The sequence below is a fragment of the Scyliorhinus canicula genome, chromosome 17, assembly GCF_902713615.1.
Source record: "Scyliorhinus canicula chromosome 17, sScyCan1.1, whole genome shotgun sequence".
Lineage (NCBI taxonomy): Eukaryota > Metazoa > Chordata > Chondrichthyes > Carcharhiniformes > Scyliorhinidae > Scyliorhinus > Scyliorhinus canicula.
In genome coordinates, this window is record NC_052162.1 from 94628499 (window position 1) to 94647585 (window position 19087).

The 19087-nt window shown below is 42.0% G+C and overlaps 1 protein-coding gene across 2 annotated transcripts in view; it reads left to right on the forward strand.

The window, feature by feature from the left end:
• Positions 1-19087, forward strand: part of wdr44 (WD repeat domain 44) — a 93967-nt gene that overhangs the window by 26024 nt on the left and 48856 nt on the right. Inside the window, exons 4-8 of one of the 2 annotated variants that reach the window (XM_038774570.1) lie at positions 1831-2524; positions 6188-6309; positions 13069-13173; positions 15884-16020; positions 16745-16828. In XM_038774570.1, the coding sequence (XP_038630498.1) occupies positions 1831-2524; positions 6188-6309; positions 13069-13173; positions 15884-16020; positions 16745-16828 (1142 nt within the window). Of the gene's footprint in view, positions 1-1830; positions 2525-6184; positions 6310-13068; positions 13174-15883; positions 16021-16744; positions 16829-19087 lie in introns of both variants that reach the window. The other variant, XM_038774569.1, reaches the window with a different exon arrangement.

The window sequence follows — 19087 nt, forward strand, 5'->3', positions numbered from 1 at the left end:
AAACCCATGATGGCTACCATCTAGAAAGATAAGGGCAGCAGATACATGGGAACAACACCATCTGGAGGTTCGCCTCCAAGCCACTCACCATCCTGACTTTGAAATATATCGCCGTTCCTTCACTGTCCTTGGGTCAAAATTCTGGCGCTCCCACATGAACAGCACTGCAGATGCACCAACTGCAGCGGTTCAGGAAGGCAGCTTACTACAGCCTTCTCAAAGGCAAGTAGGGGTGGGCAATTAAATGCTGGCCAAGCCAGCGATTGATACATCCTATGAATGAATTCTAAAAAACCTTTTAATGCACGATTCTGTTGTGCTGAATATGTCTATAAGCAGGATCACTTAGAAAGTAAGGATTTCACGGGGATCTTGTGTGGGCCACATGTTTAAAAAATGAAGAAATTATCTTGCTTGTGTTTCACCTTGTCTCATTTACTGAGGCATGTGTCTTCAAATAGTTTTGAAAGCAAAAATAGGTAATTCATCCAATCATTGCTGCAAACCATTACAAAATGCATTCCCTCGGCAGTAGCAAGAAAGTGTAGACTTGGAATTGTCATCAGAAGGAACTAATGTGGGAAATAAATGTGGCAGCACGGTAGCATTGTGGATAGCACAATTCCTTCACGGCTCCAGGGTCCCAGGTTCGATTCCGGCTTGGGTCACTGTCTGCACATCCTCCCCGTGTGTGCATGGGTTTCCTCCGGGTGCTCCGGTTTCCTCCCACAGTCCAAAGATGTGCAGGTTAGGTGGATTGGCCATGATAAATTGCCCTTAGTGTCCAAAATTGCCCTTAGTGTTGGGTGGGGTTACTGGGTTATGGGGATAGGGTGGAGGTGTTGATCTTGGGTAGGGTGCTCTTTCTGCATTTATAAAATTACCCATGTTGTATTATCATAATGATGTAATGCTCCATAAGTTCGCCCAGAAATTAGGATATTTTCTTTTCTGTCAAATGCTGCAGTTTCTGGCACTGTATCTGTGCAATTATTGTTATGATCCCCATGGAGACGGAAACTTTTAAAAAGAGAAGAATTTCGCAGCTGATGAACAGAAAAACCTGTAGGACAAAATTTCACATTTTAAGATGCTTATTGTTAGAAAAAAAATTAAAATCACCACAAAACAAACAATACTTAACGGGTAACTAATCGATCAAACCAAAGCAAAATTTATATTCAATTTAACTAGCTGATGCACTTGAGATACCCCTTTCACTGTGTGTACGCAAGTCTTTAAGTTATTCATGGTTCTCCAACAGGCACGTTTCTCCCAGCCACGCTAGGTTGAAACTTTGGTTGTCCTTTGAAAGTCATTCCCCTCAGCCCACGTCTTCTAGATTTGACTGCCATCAGCATGGTAGCTCCTTGTTCCTTAAATCTCCAAAAGTCTCATCTGTTCTGTTCCTTTGCTTTTGAACAGAAAATGAACTCTTGGAAGCAGCTGCTTTGTTCCTCCATGCATGTACCTGCCTTTGCTCTCTCTCAAAAAGGAGCTGACCTCGTTCTGCGAGTACTATGCACATTTGAAAATGGCCATTTGATTTCAAAAAGTTTCTGTTGGGGTTTCTCAACCCTATAACAACCAGACGTCATTGCTGCGACTCAGGTTGGGGTACTTCTAGATTTCCCAATTTTGTCTCCAGTTAAAGGAGACATTTTAAACCTAATTTTCTCTAAGTCCAGTGTCCGTAGCATTATTCAAGTCATTACTCGTCGTCAAAGCAAAAATTGGCGACCTTTTGTTTTAAAAATAGAAACCAGTTCATGTTTGTGAATGTGCTTTTGAACTTGCAATAAATTCTGCCTTGGTTTTTACTCTTCTCAGGTTCTTGGGAAAGCAGAGGAGTGGCACCAGCAAAAGAACCAGCTGAAAGCTGAATCCCCAGACACAGGTGAAGAGGAGAATGTTTTAAAAGCAGATCAGGTTGCATTTCCTGCATTAGCTGAAGCTGATCTGTTCACCAATATCTCTGGACTTTTAACCATTGAGCAGCCATTGCATGCAAAGCCAAAGGACATGATGGAGCAAAGCAGCTCCGATGTAAGGATTGAGCAGGCAAACCTCCTGTCAGACACTCTGACAACTCTGCCATCTTTCGAAGCTTTCTCAGTAGTGTCACTGAATGATGGCGATACAACACCAACTGAGTTTGTTAGTGGTTTGTGTCTGGGCAAATGCAGTGCAGACTCTTTTACGCTTTCACAACTGTCTTCAGATAGAGCTGAGGAGGTCAAAGAGGTCAAGAAAGCAGACATTTTAGAACATGTTTCTGCAGACTGCTTCCCTCTGCACGACGTGCTATCACCTGAAGAGCCGCAGCCTTCAAAACTAACAAAGCAGATTAACGTAGAACCTGATATAGTAGCTAGCACCAAGAAACCCACACCACTACGACCTCCACCACCAGGATCATGTGTTCCTCCTCCACGGCCACCACCACCTGCACGGCCTGCTCCTCCTCCTCGAAAGAAGAAGATCGAAACTACTTTGGAGCTGCAAGGTTCTTTAGGTCTGGATGGTAAGTGAACTGCTATTAACATACATACAAATTAGGAGCAGGAGTAGGCCACTCAGCCTCTCGAGCCTGCTCCGCCATTCAGTAAGATCATGGCTGACCTGATTGTAACTTCAGCCCAACATTCCTGCCTACCCCCGATAACCTGTTTACCACCCTGTTAATCAGGAATCTTATCTGGCTCTACCTCAAAAATATTCAAAGATTCTGATACGAACAGTGCCAGTTTTACACCATGCCTTGATGTGTGTACATTGTTCTCTGCCTGGAAAGAGTTTTGAAATTGCTTTACAAGGAATGTCCAAAGATATAGTTTCCATTTATTTTAGAGCTGCATCACTGACATCATTACAATGCAGATTTTATCAGCCTTGACTTTATTAAAAAAAAAAAAATTTAGAGTACCCAATTATTTTTTTCCAATTACGGGGGAATTTAGCGCGTCCAATCCACCTCACCTGCACATCTTTGGGTTGTAGGGGTGAAACCCAGGCAGCCACTGGGAGAATGTGCAAACTCCACACGGACAATGACCCAAGGCCGGGATCGAAACCGGGGTCCTCAGTGCCACAGGCAGCAGTGCTCACCACTGCGCCACCGTGCTGCCCCAGCCTTGACTCACTTAGTTCACAGCTCTCCCAAGTGCTTTTAAAAATGTTTTCACGAGGTGTGCCTGTCACTCGCTGGGCCAGCATTTGTCACCCATCCTTAATTGCCCTTGAGATGGTGGTGGTGAGCCACTCTCTTGAACTGCTGCAGTCTATGTGGTATGGACACATCCATCGTGCTGTAGGGGAGAGTTTTACAATTTTGGCTCAGTGGCAGTGCAGGACCGGTGACATAGTTCCAAGTCGGGATGGAATGCAGTATGGAGGGAGGCCTAATGGGGGTGGTGTTCCGATGCATCTGCTGCTACCCTTGTCCTTCTAGATGGTAGAGGTAAGGGCAGCACGGTGGCCTAGTGGTTAGCACAACCGCCTCACGGCGCTGAGGTCCCAGGTTCGATCCCGGCTCTGGGTCACTGTCCGTGTGGAGTTTGCACATTCTCCCCGTGTCTGCGTGGGTTTCGCCCCCACACCCCAAAAATGTGCAGAGTAGGTGGATTGGCCACGCTAAATTGCCCCTTAATTAGAAAAAAATAATTGGCTAATCTAAATTTTTTAAAAAACAAATAGATGGTAGAGGTTGTTAGTTTGGAAGGTGATGTTGCAGGATCCTTAGTGAGTTGCTGTTTGTGACGTTTGATTTCTGTAAAATGGATGCGTGACATCCTGATTAACTATTGAGTAGCTCAGTACAGTTCTGCTGACTCTGAGGCCTTTGAGTCACTGTCTTAGACATTACATGTAGATGAGATCCATCTCCTGTTTCCAAGATGTATGTTTACGCTTCAGGAGCTTTGGCGAGTGTTGTTCTTCGCTCCTCTTGAACTAATTTCTCAAATGGTTTGCACGTCAGTTCTGAGTGAAGAATTGAATTCTTTCCAAAACTGTTATGCTTCAGTATTGTATATAGCAGAAGCAGCTTACTTTACTAACACTTGATTAATAGGCAACATTTTGCTTCTGTGTTCAAAGGAATAAATAAGTAGTAGAATTATTTGCTCAAATCTGCTTTGAAGGTGTTTCTTATTCTGTGTAGAAAATGGCTCAATCTGATAGCTCAGTCGTTGGTTTTTGCAATTATGGTGAATGGGGTCAGATGTTCACAACTACGCATATGGATGAGAGAATTACAGGGCATATATTGAACAGCAATACAGAAGACTTGATGTATATTCAGAACATTGCTGCATCTGTTTTTGGCATGGTTGTTTTGCTAAATCACTCTTGATTCGGTCAACTCTTGCTCGCTTTCTTGTGGTAGGACATATCCCAAAATATCCTAAAGAATTGTATATTCAAATTCCCTGATGACCAGTGAACGTTGTCATGTATTCTATTGTGAAATAAAATAATTTTATAACATGGCTTGCATTGCTTGAAAGTTGAAAATAGTCCTGAATGTGTTCCTTGCAATTCGTAAATATTTTTATTTGTCTCTGTTTTTGCACCAAAGTCTGTCACTGCTTTATCACTGTTTTTCTGGTAAATTTTGTGCTTATTGATGAGAATCTTACCACTAAGAGATAGAATAGGCACTTTCTGTCATAGCTATAGAATGTTAGGTGGCTGGTTACTACTCGAATAAGGTTAGCTTTCAACTTCGACAATCTTTAATTCTCCAAACCAGCATCTCACTCAGCCATCCGCATTCTGAGTGCCTCGGTGTGCTCGATATGTAGAGCTTTATGCTGTTGGCCTTCATTCATTGGAACCATTTTAAGACTAACCAGATCTAAGCTCCCCAATTAGAATCAAACAAAAAAAACTAGATAACTTGGTTGGTGATCTAATGGGTGTAACTGATGCAAAACTTGGTTGGTGACCTAATGGGTTTAACTGATGCAAATCAACCAAAGCAGATGTCTTAAACTTGATCTATGCAGGAACCAAAAATAACTTCTGCTTAGGTATAATTGGCGAGCAGAATTTCCTCTTTAAATGCTGCACTTGCAATTTGATGGTTAACTCTGCTGTGACCTGCTTTAAAAACAATAGACAGCCATCCAGGAAGTGATGTGGTCTGAAGTGAAAGGTTCTCCAGGTCTAAGAAACACGTTCAGTTAAACTACTTGGATAACCAAACTTAGGATTTCTTTTTATACTAATTGAAGGTTGATTGTATTTAATCAAGTGATGGTCAGGGCATCTTGATTTATCATTGAACAATAAAAATAAATCTAAGCAGTCATTGGCTCTCTAAATATTGGCTGCTCTATATCTATGCTTGGGGGAATAGCCATGGCAATGTTACTTCTTGACTAAGTCTCACAAATGAAGTTGTCAATCGAAATTGGATAATTAAGGAACCTTTGTTTGATCGTTTATGTAGAATCAACAGATATGGAGAACATGGCAGCCAAGTAAGCTTTCTTCTAAAATGTATTTGTCCTGAAGACTTTTAGGTACGTTTGCAAATGTTACTTGTGGAATATCACAGTACATGAACTGTTACCGTGGAAGTCTGGAAAAATTGGAGCCTGGAATGTTAAGCCTTGTTTATTGCGGTAAAGACTGAACCAGGTTCGGAGTGTTTCAATGTTATCAGACGTTGAAATGTCAATCTTGAATACCATAACTGAGTTCAAAATATTTTCTGAATAACTGGAACTTGTACATTTACACGCCACATATGGTTAGGTAATTGTTAATTTGCTAATTCTAATTACTGCCTTTGGCCAGATCCCATATTAGACGGAGCGCAAAGGTTTGGACCCTTACGAAACATTCACTTTGTCATGTTAAAATCTGAAATGTTGCTTTTTTTCAATATAGCTTCTTTTGCAGTCTCCTTTGTCTTTATTGTGCACTCCGCCCTAAATTTGCCTCCATGTTCCAGAGGTGTGATAACTTGGCAAATTCTGCCAAATAGTCCTCGCCAACTTTGTGTACAAGGAACTACTTTTATCTGTAATATTTTGGACGATTTAACTTCGGCGAGACATTGAATTTGTTGATTGATGCATAATTATTAAACTGCTCTAAAAAGCCATCTGATATAACGGGTTTGAGTGAAGAATTCTAGTTTAGAAGTGCTGTAATTTTTTCAATGCAATTCCAGCAGATCCTGTTGCATCCAGTGGTCTTGTGAGTCCCAACACAGCTGTGGAGAATCTAGCCAAAGAACTTCAGCATTCATTAGATCTGGCAAGTGCAACCAGTGGCGACAAAATTGTTACTGCACAGGTATGTGGAAAGCAATCATTTTAGCTTGTTGCAACAATTTGTTAAATGAGATGTGTCTAAAGTACCCGTATTTGGTTTAGGTTTACTTTAGCAACACAGATACAGACTTTTATTGAACCCCGTACTCATTACTAAAGGTCTTCAACCCAGTGATTCTGTTTACAATCAGGAGTCAAAATCAGTTTTCTTTCCAAGAGTAATTATCGAGATTGTCTCGAGGGCTTCTCTTCTGGTTATTGGGAGCTATGTTTTGTTCTCAAAGTAGAAATATGTAAGCTCACTTTATGCCTTCATTAAAAGATATTAAAGGAACAAGACCCTCCATGTTGGGCAGCTGGGGATTATTCCCCCCCCCCCCCACCACCACGCACACACACACAAACAAACCTTGTCGTTGTCCTCCAATGACTGGTATTAATGCAAAATAGAACTCTTCAGGGTTGACTGAACTCCCAACGGTTTCTGCAAATTGCAACCCCTTTTGGGGGGTGGGAAAGAAAGCACTCGCTCAGCAGCTGCCAAAGTCTTTTGCACTGACACTTTTATAGTGGAAACATTTAAAGAAAAACCTCAGGGGAACAAAGAAAACTGGATTTCCGTGACGGTAAGTTTTCTCCCTGGAACGCCCTACTTTAAAATTTACACTCTCAAAATAATTTATTGAACTGAGTTATTAGAAAGATTTTAACTTTTTTATTTGGTCACTTGTTCCAGCAGTAGTCTGGAGTGGCAAGCCCAGGAGGATGGTTTTAGAAGGAAAAATAAAGTTTATTAAAAAATTGTTAATTATTTACCTAATTAAAATAAATTCCTATGTTAAAGATGAGCAAAGCTGCCTATTGCCTAACACCCCCTTCATCTCTTGCTTAAGAGCTGTCCTCCATCCCCCAATCTGCCCCCTCCTTTCTCGCACTCTCTTGCGCTCTCGCTCTCACTCTCGCGCTCGCATTCTCTCTCGTGCTCACTCTCGTGCTCTCTCTCCCGGGCGCTCTCTCTCCCGCACGCTGTCCCATGCTCTCTCTCTCTCCCGCCCGCTCTCTCTCCCGCCCCTGCGCTCTCCCGCCCTCCTTCCCTGCCCCGCCCTCCTTCCCTGCCCCGCCCTCCTTCCCTGCCCCGCGCTGGTTCCCTTGCGCCCTCCCTCCCCACCCACTCCCTCCCCACGCTCGAAACATTTAAAGAAAAACCTCAGGGGAACAAAGAAAACTGGATTTCCGTGACAGTAAGTTTTCTCCCTGGAACGCCCTACTTTAAAATTTACACACTCAAAATAATTTATTGAACTGAGTTATTAGAAAGGTTTTAACTTTTTTATTTGGTCACTTGTTCCAGCAGTAGTCTGGAGTGGCAAGCCCAGGAGGAGGGTTTTAGAAGGAAAAATAAAGTTTATTAAAAAATTGTTAATTATTTACCTAATTAAAATAAATTCCTATGTTAAAGATGAGCAAAGCTGCCTGTTGCCTAGCACCCCCTTCATCTCTTGCTTAAGAGCTGTCCTCCATCCCCCAATCTCCCCCCTCCTTTCTCGCACTCTCGCTCTCACTCTCGCGCTCTCTCTCTCTCGCGCTCGCACTCTCTCTCATGCTCACTCTTGCGCTCTCTCTCCCGCCCGCCCCCGCACTCTCCCGCCCCCGCGCTCTCCCGCCCTCCTTCCCTGCCCCGCCCTCCTTCCCTGCCCCGCCCTCCTTCCCTGCCCTGCGCTGGTTCTCTGTCGCCCTCCCTCCCCACCCACTCCCTCCCCCGCGCTCGTTCTCTGCCGCCCTCCCTCCTTCCCAGTGGAAGACGCAAATAGCATGCCAGTGACTGATAGAAATGAGGCTATGTCAGGTGAGGACCTCGAGATGATTGTTATCACTAAGGAGGTAGTGATGTTGCAAGCTAATGGGGCTAAAGGTAGACAAGTTTCCTGGCCCTGATGGAATGTATCCCAGAGTGCTAAAAGAGTTGGCTAGAGAAATTGCAAATGCACTAGTGATAATTTACCAAAATTCACTAGTCTCTGGGGTTGTCCCAGCGGATTGGAAATAAGCAAACGTGACACCACTGTTTAAAACGGAGGTAGGCAGAAAGCGGGTAATTATAGGCCAGTGAGCTTAACTTCGGTAGTAAGGAAGATGCTGGAATCTATCATCAAGGAAGAAAAAGCGAGGCATCTGGATGGAAATTGTCCCATTGGGCAGACGCTGCATGGGTTCATAAAGGGCAGGTCGTGCCTAACTAATTTAGTGGAATTTTGTGAGGACATTACTTGTGCGGTAGATAACGGGGAGCCAATGGATGTGGTATATCTGGATTTCCAGCAAGCCTTTGACAAGGTGCCACAAAAAAGGTTGCTGCATAAGATAAAGATGCATGGCATTACGGGTAAAGTAGTAGCATGGATAGAGGATTGGTTAATTAATAGAAAGCAAAGAGTGGGGATTAATGGGTGTTTCTCTGGTTAACAATCAGTAGCTAGTGGTGTCCCTCAGGGATCAGTGTTGGGCCCACAATTGTTCACAATTTACATAGATGATTTGGTGTTGGGGACCAAGGGCAATGTGTCCAAGTTTGCAGACGACACTAAGATGAGTGGTAAAGCAAAAAGTGCAGAGAATACTGGCAGTCTGCAGAGGGATTTGGATTGGTTAAGTGAATGGGCTGGGGTCTGGCAGATGGAATACAATGTTGACAAATGTGAGGTTATCCATTTTGGTAGGAATAACAGCAAAAGGAATTATTATTTAAATGATAAAATATTAAAACATGCTGGTGTGCAGAGAAACCTGGGTGTGCTCATGCATGAGTCGCAAAAAGTTGGTTTACAGGTGCAACAGGTGATTAAGAAGACTAATGAAATGTTGTCCTTCATTGCGTGAGGGATGGAGTTTAAGACTAGGGAGGTTAAGCTGCAATTGTATAAGGTGTTAGTGAGGCCACACCTGGAATATTGTATTCAGTTTTGGTCTCCTTACCTGAGAAAGGACGTACTGGCACTGGAGGGTGTGCAGAGAGATTCACTAGGTTAATCCCAGAACTGAAGGGGTTGGATTACGAGGAGAAGTTGAGTAGACTGGGACTGCACTCGTTGGAATTTAGAAGGATGAGGGGGGATCTTATAGAAAGATATAAAATTATGAAGGGAATAGATAGGATAAACGCGGGGAGGTTGTTTCCACTGACGGGTGAAAGCAGAACTAGGGGGCATAGCTTCAAAATAAGGGGAAGTAGATTTAGGACTGAGTTTAGGAGGAACTTTTTCACCCAAAGGGTTGTGAATCTATGGAAGTCCAAGCCCAGTGAAGCAGTAGAGGCTCCTTCATTAAATGTTTTTAAGATAACAATAGATAGTTTTTTGAAGAATAAAGGGATTAAGGGTTATGGTGTTCGGGCCGGAAAGTGGAGCTGAGTCCACAAAAGATCAGCCATGATCTCATTGAATGGCGGAGCAGGCACGAGGGGCCAGATGGCCTACTGCTGATCCTAGTTCTTATGCCCTTAATGCCCTGCAAGCACCAAGATTGGGTGGGAAGACAACCTGTGATTGGAGGAGGAGCTCCTCAGATTGTCTCGTTCACGCTCGCTACTCCTCCAGCAAAACTTTACACATTTTCCTGCTCTCAGTAAGATGCCTGCGCCTATAATTGTTGAGCCCCAGACCATGTGGTAGGCGTAATGTAAGCTAATGTTGTACAGGCCCAGCCTTGAATTTTTCACAGACGATTTTGTGATGTTTCAGTTGCTGTCCCTGCATTTTTTTGAATCATGTTTAAAAGTAAGCAAAAGTGTTTAATTTCAATGTTTTTCATAACTTGGAGGGGTGCTATGAATAGAGGTTCTTGGTCATTGTATTCTTCACAATCTTCCTTTACCAGAGCTCAGCACCTCTCCTCACAATAATCAATAGAAATTTATGTTTTTACTTGTCTCTGCAAAGACTCCAATATATCTTCTGTTCTTACCAGTGAAGGGAGATGATCCTTATAGCTGTGACTGCTTAACAAGGAAATTGAGTTGCTTGTACTTTTTAAAATAGTTTTGCAAAACCTCCGGAAAGGTGATTGTCGGTTTTTGTTTCCAGAACCTTAAAGTTGTACATTTCTGTCATGTCACCTTGATTGTTGTGCTACATGCACTCCTTAGAATCTATTCTAACTCCAGGTCAAATTTTCAAATGTTGGCTTGTAGTTCTGAAAGGTTATTTGGTGGTTGCAAGTTTTAACGGCTTGCTCACAGTCCAAACGTGTGCAAGTTAGGTGGGGTTACGGGTATAGGATGGGGGACTGGGTCTTGATTGGATGTTCTTTCAAAGTGTCGGTGCAGATTCGATGGACTGAATGGCCTCCTGCAATGTCAGGATTCTATGATTGGTAGTCAGTTCTTGGAGATAAATTAATCGGTAGGCCTGGTAATGATTTTAATGCTTTACCTTTTATTAAACTAATTTCATTGGGTTTGTTTTGGAAAGAAAGCAATTTGAAACTTTTGAAAGGGGCTTGGGTTATGAGTTGTGTCAGTTCAAAGTGCTAAACTTAGAAATGATTGAATGGAATTGTTGGATCTGTCAATTGGAAGTTAATTATTGTAAACAGTCAGATATACAGAAACCATTCGAATCTAACACAAAGTTGTAAATTTCAGAACAAAGACAGCATGTCACATTAAATGTCCTATCCGCTTAAGTAAAATATAAATCCAATTCAAGATTGGGGGGTGAGATTAACATCGCATTTGAACAGATAAAGAGAATATTTAATTCATCAATGCTGCGGTACTTCAGATAATTGAATCTGTGGGATTAGATATGGCTGTATGAGTGAAACTCGGCTGTTTCTGTTCTAGATTTAAAATCTCAACTGAATGCAGTTTGAGAAATGATCTGTGCATTATAATTGTTTGTACATGTCTCAGGTTTCGCACTTAAAGTTGTTCGTGGCTCCCTCCTGATGTCCACTGACCATGTCACCACCTTAACTTAAAACACGGTGAAAAAGAAATGAAAATAAGAATATGTTTGAGTTCTATACTAAACTATTGTCAAAAAAAAGTGTCAAAGGTTGCAAGAAATTATAGACCTGTTAGTCTAATATCTCTTGTAATTAAGGACAAAGAAACCGAGCACTTCGAGCAATGTTAGCTCATTGGGCAGATCTCATGTAAATTTGTAAAGGTTGGCCATGCGTGGCATACCTAATTGAGTTTTTTGAGAAAGTAACTGAAGTAGTAGACAAAGAAATGTCTCTGGATGTGGGTAATATGGACTTCCAGAAAGCATTAAATGAGGTTCCAAATAAGGTACTGTTTAAATAAAATTAAAACTTGAAATTAAAAGCACTGAATATGATTAAGACTGATTAGTTGTTGGGAGACGAGAGTGGAGTAAATGCCTTGGGTGACTTGATAGAGAGCCATATATCCAAGTTTACCAATAACAAAGATTGGTGTTACAGTAAGTAGTGTAGACGGGACCATAACCTTATCAAAGAGAGAGAGAGAGATTAATTGAGTGGGTGAAACTGAGGTTTCAATGCAGTCAGTGTGTGGTCATCAATTTGGAACTGAAAAGGGGTGGAGCATTTCAATGGTGAAAAGCGAGGAATAGTAGAGGTTTAGGGGTCCGTGTACATAGGTCAGTAAAGTGTAGGGGTCAGGTACAAAAAAAATCAAAAAGCTAGAATATAAAGGGCAGAAAGTTGGTTTGGAAGGTGTGCAGTAGAGAGATACCAGGGCACAAGTGTTAGATTATAAACAGAGATAATATAAACTTGGTGTGTTTCCTTGGAGTATTAAAGGTTACGTTGTGATTGAAATTAGATTTTTTACATTTTGGAAGGAATTAATAGGGTAGATAGAAACATTTTCTTGGGATTAGAGGACACGGAGGGAAATCTTGAAATTAAAACCAGGCCATGTAGCAGGGAAGTTCTGAAACACTTTTTCACACAAGTTGTTAGCACTGCTGCCTCACCTTGCCAGGGACCCGGGTTCGATTCTGGCTTTGGGTGACTGTGTGGCATTTTCACATTCTCCCCGTGTCGCTTGGGTGTCCTCCAGATGCCCCGGTTTCCTCCCACAGTCCAAAGATGCCCAGGTTAGTTTAATTGGCCACGCTAAATTTCGTCCTAGTGGGCAAAGGTTAGGGAGGATTACGGGGATAGGTAGATAGTGGGCCTGGGTGGGGTGCTCTTTTGGAGACTTGATGGGCTGAATGGCCTCCTTCTGCACTGTAGGGATTCTTTGAAAAGATGAAGTATTAAATTCCTACCCATGAAGCTGTAGTTGCTCAAGTAACAATTTTAGATCTTTTCTTTTGCTAAAAGATATAAAAGTATATGGAGTTAGGATGCAGATCAGAAATGATCTCATCAATTGCAGAACAAGCTTGAGGGACTGAATGGCCTACTTTATTTCTATCTAGTCCTATCTATCATCACTAATATCCTAGTTTTTAAGACTTTATTTTCTATTAATTTTGGAGGTAGGGCAACTAATGTAATCACTTGTTTTATGCTTCTCGAGTCTGAAATCTGTTCTGGGAAATGTGCAGAATCTTCCTTCCAAATATAAATTACTTGACAGAGCTCCATTTCACTTTGAAATGCACGAGAAATTGGATCTTGTTCGTTTGAGATCATTGGCATAATGACCTCCCAAGAACATTTGAATTATTCAGTGTCCATTAGGTGAAAACAATGCTTAACAACCCAGACGATTTTATGTTACCATGTACCTCGTTGCCAACTTTTCACCTGATGAGTGAGCTTTTTCCAATCCAATTTTCAGGAAAATGGGAAAGAGGCTGGAGATTCAACATCTGATACTCGTGAAGCTGAAGTAATAGGACCACAAAGACCACGATCAAACTCTGGAAGAGAGCTTACAGATGAGGTGAGAAAAATTGAAGTAATTTGTCGAGCAAAATTAAGTGAAAAGTAATGTTTATTCTCTGTTCGAAGTGTGGCAATCGTTGTGGATATTCAGATTGATGTTCTGAATAAAAATATTAACTCTAGAATTTAATTTGTAATCCATTTCAAAACTGTTACAATCATCATCTCCAGATCAGATGTTATCCGACTGAGTTATTTAATATTCCATTTGTTTTTAAGAACTGACGCCCTAGCATACACATGTTGGGACCTCCAAAGATATGTTGAGATGTGGAGCAAATGCTCTGTATTTAGTTACCTGCTTTGCAAACCGAAAACTGTGGCCATTTTCATAGTTACAAATTGTGATATTCAGTGCATATTAATTAGATTGATCGCCGAAGATGGAAACAGAACACTGAAGGATAGTGGTTAAAAGGACTCCCTTGACAGCATATCTGTGTGAAATATATTGATTCTGAAAATGTACGACAACACTGGCACTGTTTTAAACAAGTACCCCTCCAAGTTTTTAGTCTTTGCCATGGGTACCTAGTTCTTGACACCAATTAATATTCAGTACCTCAACCGTGTGGCCGCTCCTCTTAATTTAAGATTTAATGATGAGTATCTTGGTGGTGTTCAACCCTGTGGGAGCATCAGCACAAAAACTTTTGCTGCTTAACTTTCACACTCTCACATTTACCCTTCAGTAGGACTTGACAGGAATCGAGCATTTTGGCTGCACAGAAATTGAATTTTCATGTTTCTCCTCTTTTTGCACAAAGGATATTTTTTATAGCAAATTCATTGAGCTATGTAGTTCTGAACATGAAAGGAGTTGATTTACTTAAATAAAATAATTCTATCTCGCTCTGCTATTTCTCCCCCCTCAGTGCACGTACTGTGAAATGTTGTCTGCAGGGTCAGTGAATTGAATTGCATTCACAATTTGTTGGTCCACATGTGCACAATGATCTCACTGCTGTTGCGACCTAATGCAGAGGGATAAAATTTCACTATTGGTAGATAGATAAATTGAGTCGGGTCTATTGATTCACTTTTTATTTTCTAGATTATCTGTCACTAAGGCAATGAAACATGTGGCAGTAAATGGCTTCTACCCTTAGAAGTGCGCAATCGCATCTTTAATATGATGCTCCTTAAATTGTCTCCTCTTATTTTCTTTTGTTATGATGTCCCTGTGTGGGACGGCATGGTGGCACAGTGGTTAGCACTGCTGCCTCATGGCGCCGAGGACCTGGTTTCGATCCCGGCCCCGGGTCACTGTCAGCATGGCGTTTGCACATAACCCCCATGTCTGTGTGGGTCCCACCCCCACAACCACAAGTTTGTTTGTTTTTTTCAAATTTTACAGAGGGGCAGCAGGGTAGCATGCTGGTTAGCATAAATGCTTCACAGCTCCAGGGTCCCAGGTTCGATTCCCGGCTGGGTCACTGTCTGTGTGGAGTCTGCACGTCCTCCCCCTGTGTGCGTGGGTTTCCTCCGGGTGCTCCGGTTTCCTCCCACAGTCCAAAGATGTGCGGGTTAGGTGGATTGGCCATGCTAAATTGCCCGTAGTGTCCTAAAAAAAGTAAGGTTAATGGGGGGGGGGGGTTGTTGGGTTATGGGTATAGGGTGGATACGTGGGTTTGAGTAGGGTGAAGCAGGGTACCCTCCCCTCAGTACCAATGTATGGGAAGTGGGGGTGGGGGTGTGTGGATACTCTGATTGTTAAAACACTTCACAACACATTTCTACAAAAAACAAATGGTACAAGCACTAAACTTTGCGCTGGAGAGACCAGATACCCTCGCCTCTGTACCAACAGAAGGGAAAGGAACACACTAAATTGACCCTTAATTGGGAAAAAAAATTATGGCTCTGTGTTTGGAATGGGATGGGAGGAAACAAAATCTAGTGGGAGCACTTTGAATTTGGTTTGTTGGCACAGGCTATATGATGTTTCATCTTTAGGTTCAACACTGATCAGTCACTGGTATAGTATTTTTTAAAACTTCAAGTATCCAATTCTTTTTTTCCAATTAAGAGGCAATTTAGCCCTGCGATTACTGGTATTGTTACACTGGTTAACCTACCCACCCAGAACCTATCCACCCAGAGACAATCAGTAGACAGTACTTATGTTCAGCAGCTGTGGATTGGATTCCAGAAGGGTCCAAGGAAGTCAATCCTTGGGGAAATGTACCAGTTTTTTTGGTTAACAAATAACTGGCAATCTGACGTTGCTTCCGCCCTATATTACAATAACACTCAAGGTGGCATCAGTGCATGCAGTAAAACCTTTCATCTATTCTTGGGTCCATTTTCATTTGTGAGGATAGATTCACCCTTAAGCAGGCACCTTATCTAACTTAACGATTTGACCTTCACATGTCCTGCCTGTACAGACCAAACATGTGGAAAAACCCTTGGTGTAAATTCTTATTCATTTACGGAAGCTGCAAGTAGTTGAGTGATGCAATTATTGCAGTGCAGAGGTAAATTAGCACACTCCTCCCAGTGGCCTTTTCCTCAATGATGTCATAATGTCTATTAAATAATAACAGCAATAACATTGTTTTTTTGCATTACAACAACTTTGTGGATCTTGCTGCACATTGTGCTCTACGTTAGTCTTTTCATATCAGAAACTTCATTGTGGGCATTTGTGAGATTTATCAGACTTTCTTTCGAAGCGTTTTAACCAGTTTCTTGCTTTACAAAAGGAAATTCTCGCAAGCGTGATGGTAAAGAACCTCGACACTGGGGAAGAAATCCCTCTCAATATGGCAGAGGAAAAGCTTCCCAAAGGTCTTAACCCACTGACGTTACACATCATGCGCCGAACCAAGGAGTATGTGAGGTATGTGGCCAGTATCTGCCCCCACCACATCTCTAATGATTATACCTTTTGTCCAAACAATCATAAAACTTATTTTATACCAAGTCAGGCAGACTCGTTTTCTAATTTCTAGCAAAGTTGCTTCTAGATTAAACCAACTAATGATGAATTTGTAATACGCCATCACTTCAGTCAACTGTTCTTTTGGCTGAAGTGCCAAACCATAAAAGTTTCTGTATATCCATGAAAGAATTGGCAAAGATATTGCACGTAACACAATTGGTGAGGTTTTGTGCTTGTTACAAATTCTGAGTTAAGTTTTAGCAGAATTAAAGTGACAGTGTACAATGTTTTCCCAAATATACCAGCTAAGAAAGACATTTCTCTTCAAAGTCAGAAAGAGCACAAGGCAAGTTTCACTTTCTTATACATGAATGGTCTGTTTAGTCAATAAAGCGAGCAAATTATATTCCTAATTGTGTTTAATGTCTATTCAGATGTAATTGCCTCTGTACCTCGTTTGCACACTTCAGAGTCACAGTGGCTCATTACTTCAGTTGATGCCTAACATCAGTTAACAGGAGAAATGTGTATGAACCTAGTATAAGGAATCAACTTGGATCTGATTTTAAACTGAGTTGGTGTATTAATTTGTGAGGAATGTAGACTGATAACTGCATGTAAAATATCCATATGTTAACAAGTCAATGGTAAGCTTTAATCAGAGTGGTTTCTGCCATTGTAGTAATGATGCTGCACAGTCAGATGATGAAGAAAAAAGCCAGACATCTCAAAGTGAGCTAGATGGCCACAAAATCAAACAGAAAACGTAAGTTAATTTCTTTTTACTGTGGTGAAAGTTTCAAGTAGACTTGCTCAATCGGAAATGCTTGCCAATACTTTGAGGAAGTGTTATTGTTGATACATAATTTGTATTTGCAATATAAATTAGAGCATGTTTTTTAAAATAAATTTAGAGTACCCAATTATTTTTTTCCCAATTAAGGAGTAATTTAGTGTGGCCCATCCATCTACCCCCCTGGGTTGTGGAGGTGAGACCCACACGGACACGGGGAGAATGTGCAAACTCCACACCGACAGTGATCCAGTGGCTGGGATTGAACCCGGGTCCTCAGTGCTGTGAGGCAGCAGTGCTAACCACTGTGCCACCCTAATTAGGTCATGTTTTTAAGTGGCATAGGATGAGATTGGCTATTCGGCCCAGTCAGTTCATGACCATGTTTCTGGTCCACTTGAGCTGCCCACCCAATCTTTCCTCATTTAAATTTACCAGCGTCAGCCTCTATTGTCTTCTCCCTCATAATCTTACCTACCATCCCTTTAAATGCATCAATACTATTCATTTTAATTTCAACCACTCCCTAGGATAGTGAGTTCCACATTCATATCACTCTTTGTGTTTTAAAAAAAAAAGTCTTCTGAATTCCCTATTGGGTTTCTTGGTGACATCATCTATTGGTGACCTCTAGTTATGCTTTTTCCCCACTCATTGAAACATTCTCTGCATTCGTTCTATCAAAACCAGTCATAATTTGAAGGGCACACTGCAGCCTTCTTTTTTCAAGGAAAGTGAGAATAGCCTTTCCTCGTCTGCGTATATATGACCGTGCATTTCTGCTATTGTCTTTATACTTCGTGAGTGTTTCCCACCCTACCTCCTCCTCTAACCAACCCCCCCACCCCACGGTGGTTGGGAAGCAGGAGTAGGGGCCTGTACAGGGGCTGGTTTAGCTCACAGGGGCTGGTTTAGCTCACTCAGCTAAATCGCTGGCTTTTAAAGCAGACCAAGCAGGCCAGCAGCATGGTTCGATTCCCATACCAGCCTCCCCGGATAGGCGCCGGAAAGTGGCGACTAGGGGCTTTTCACAGTAACTTCATTGAAGCCTACTCGTGACAATAAGCGATTTTCATTTTTCATTTCATATAAATCTTCTCCGCACCTTCTCGAGTGCCTCTAAATCCTTTTTGTACTAAGCCACTTCAGACCAAATTAGGTAGCACCATACAATATCTTCCACCACGACTCCTCTAGATATTCCATATACCTTGGGGAATCCTTAAATTGCAATATGTTTATAAGATGGTAATAGATGGGGCAGCACGGTAGCATGGTGGTTAGCATAAATGCTTCACAGCTCCAGGGTCCCAGGTTCGATTCCCGGCTGGGTCACTGTCTGTGCGGAGTCTGCACGTCCTCCCCGTGTGTGCGTGGGTTTCCTCCGGGTGCTCCGGTTTCCTCCCACAGTCCAAAGATGTGCGGGTTAGGTGGATTGGCCATGCTAAATTGCCCGTAGTGTCCTAAAAGTAAGGTTAAGGGGGGGTTGTTGGGTTACGGGTATAGCATGGGTTTGAGTAGGGTGATCATGGCTCGGCACAACATCGAGGGCCGAAGGGCCTGTTCTGTGCTGTACTGTTCTATGTTCTATGATGAGCATAAACGACACATTCATGTAAAAGATAAGTCTGTGGAACATGTACATTTTATTAAAAAGACTTCCCTATTTTTATGGAAGGAATTAAATCAATTTTGGAGACCCCAGTGCAGGAGCCGAAAACCTACCTTTTCATGAAGAACCCTTTTCTAAAAGATTAATTCTATTCAGAACCACAGTATGAAAATTCTGCATTTCCAAGCCAAATAAAGGTGGCTTTCCATGTGTCTCGTAGAATACATAATTTGCATCTATAATAAATGAAATGAAATACACGTGGTCGGTAAGTTAATGGAAAAGGTCCTAAAGGATAGGATTTATGACCATTTGGAAAGATGCAGCTTAACCCGGGATAGTCAACACGGATTCGTGAAGGGTAAGTCTTGCCTGTCAAATTTGATAGAATTCTTTGAGGAGGTAACTAAGTATGTAGATGAAGGTAGAGCAGTTGATGTCGTATACATGGATTTTAGTAAGGCGTTTGATAAGATTCCCCATGGTCGGCTCATGAAGAAAGTAAGGAGGTGTGGGATCGAGGGAAATTTGGCCAATTGGATAAGTAACTGGCTATCACATAGAAGATGTGGTGATGGATGGAAAATTTTCAGACTGGAGACCAGTTACCAGCGTTGTAC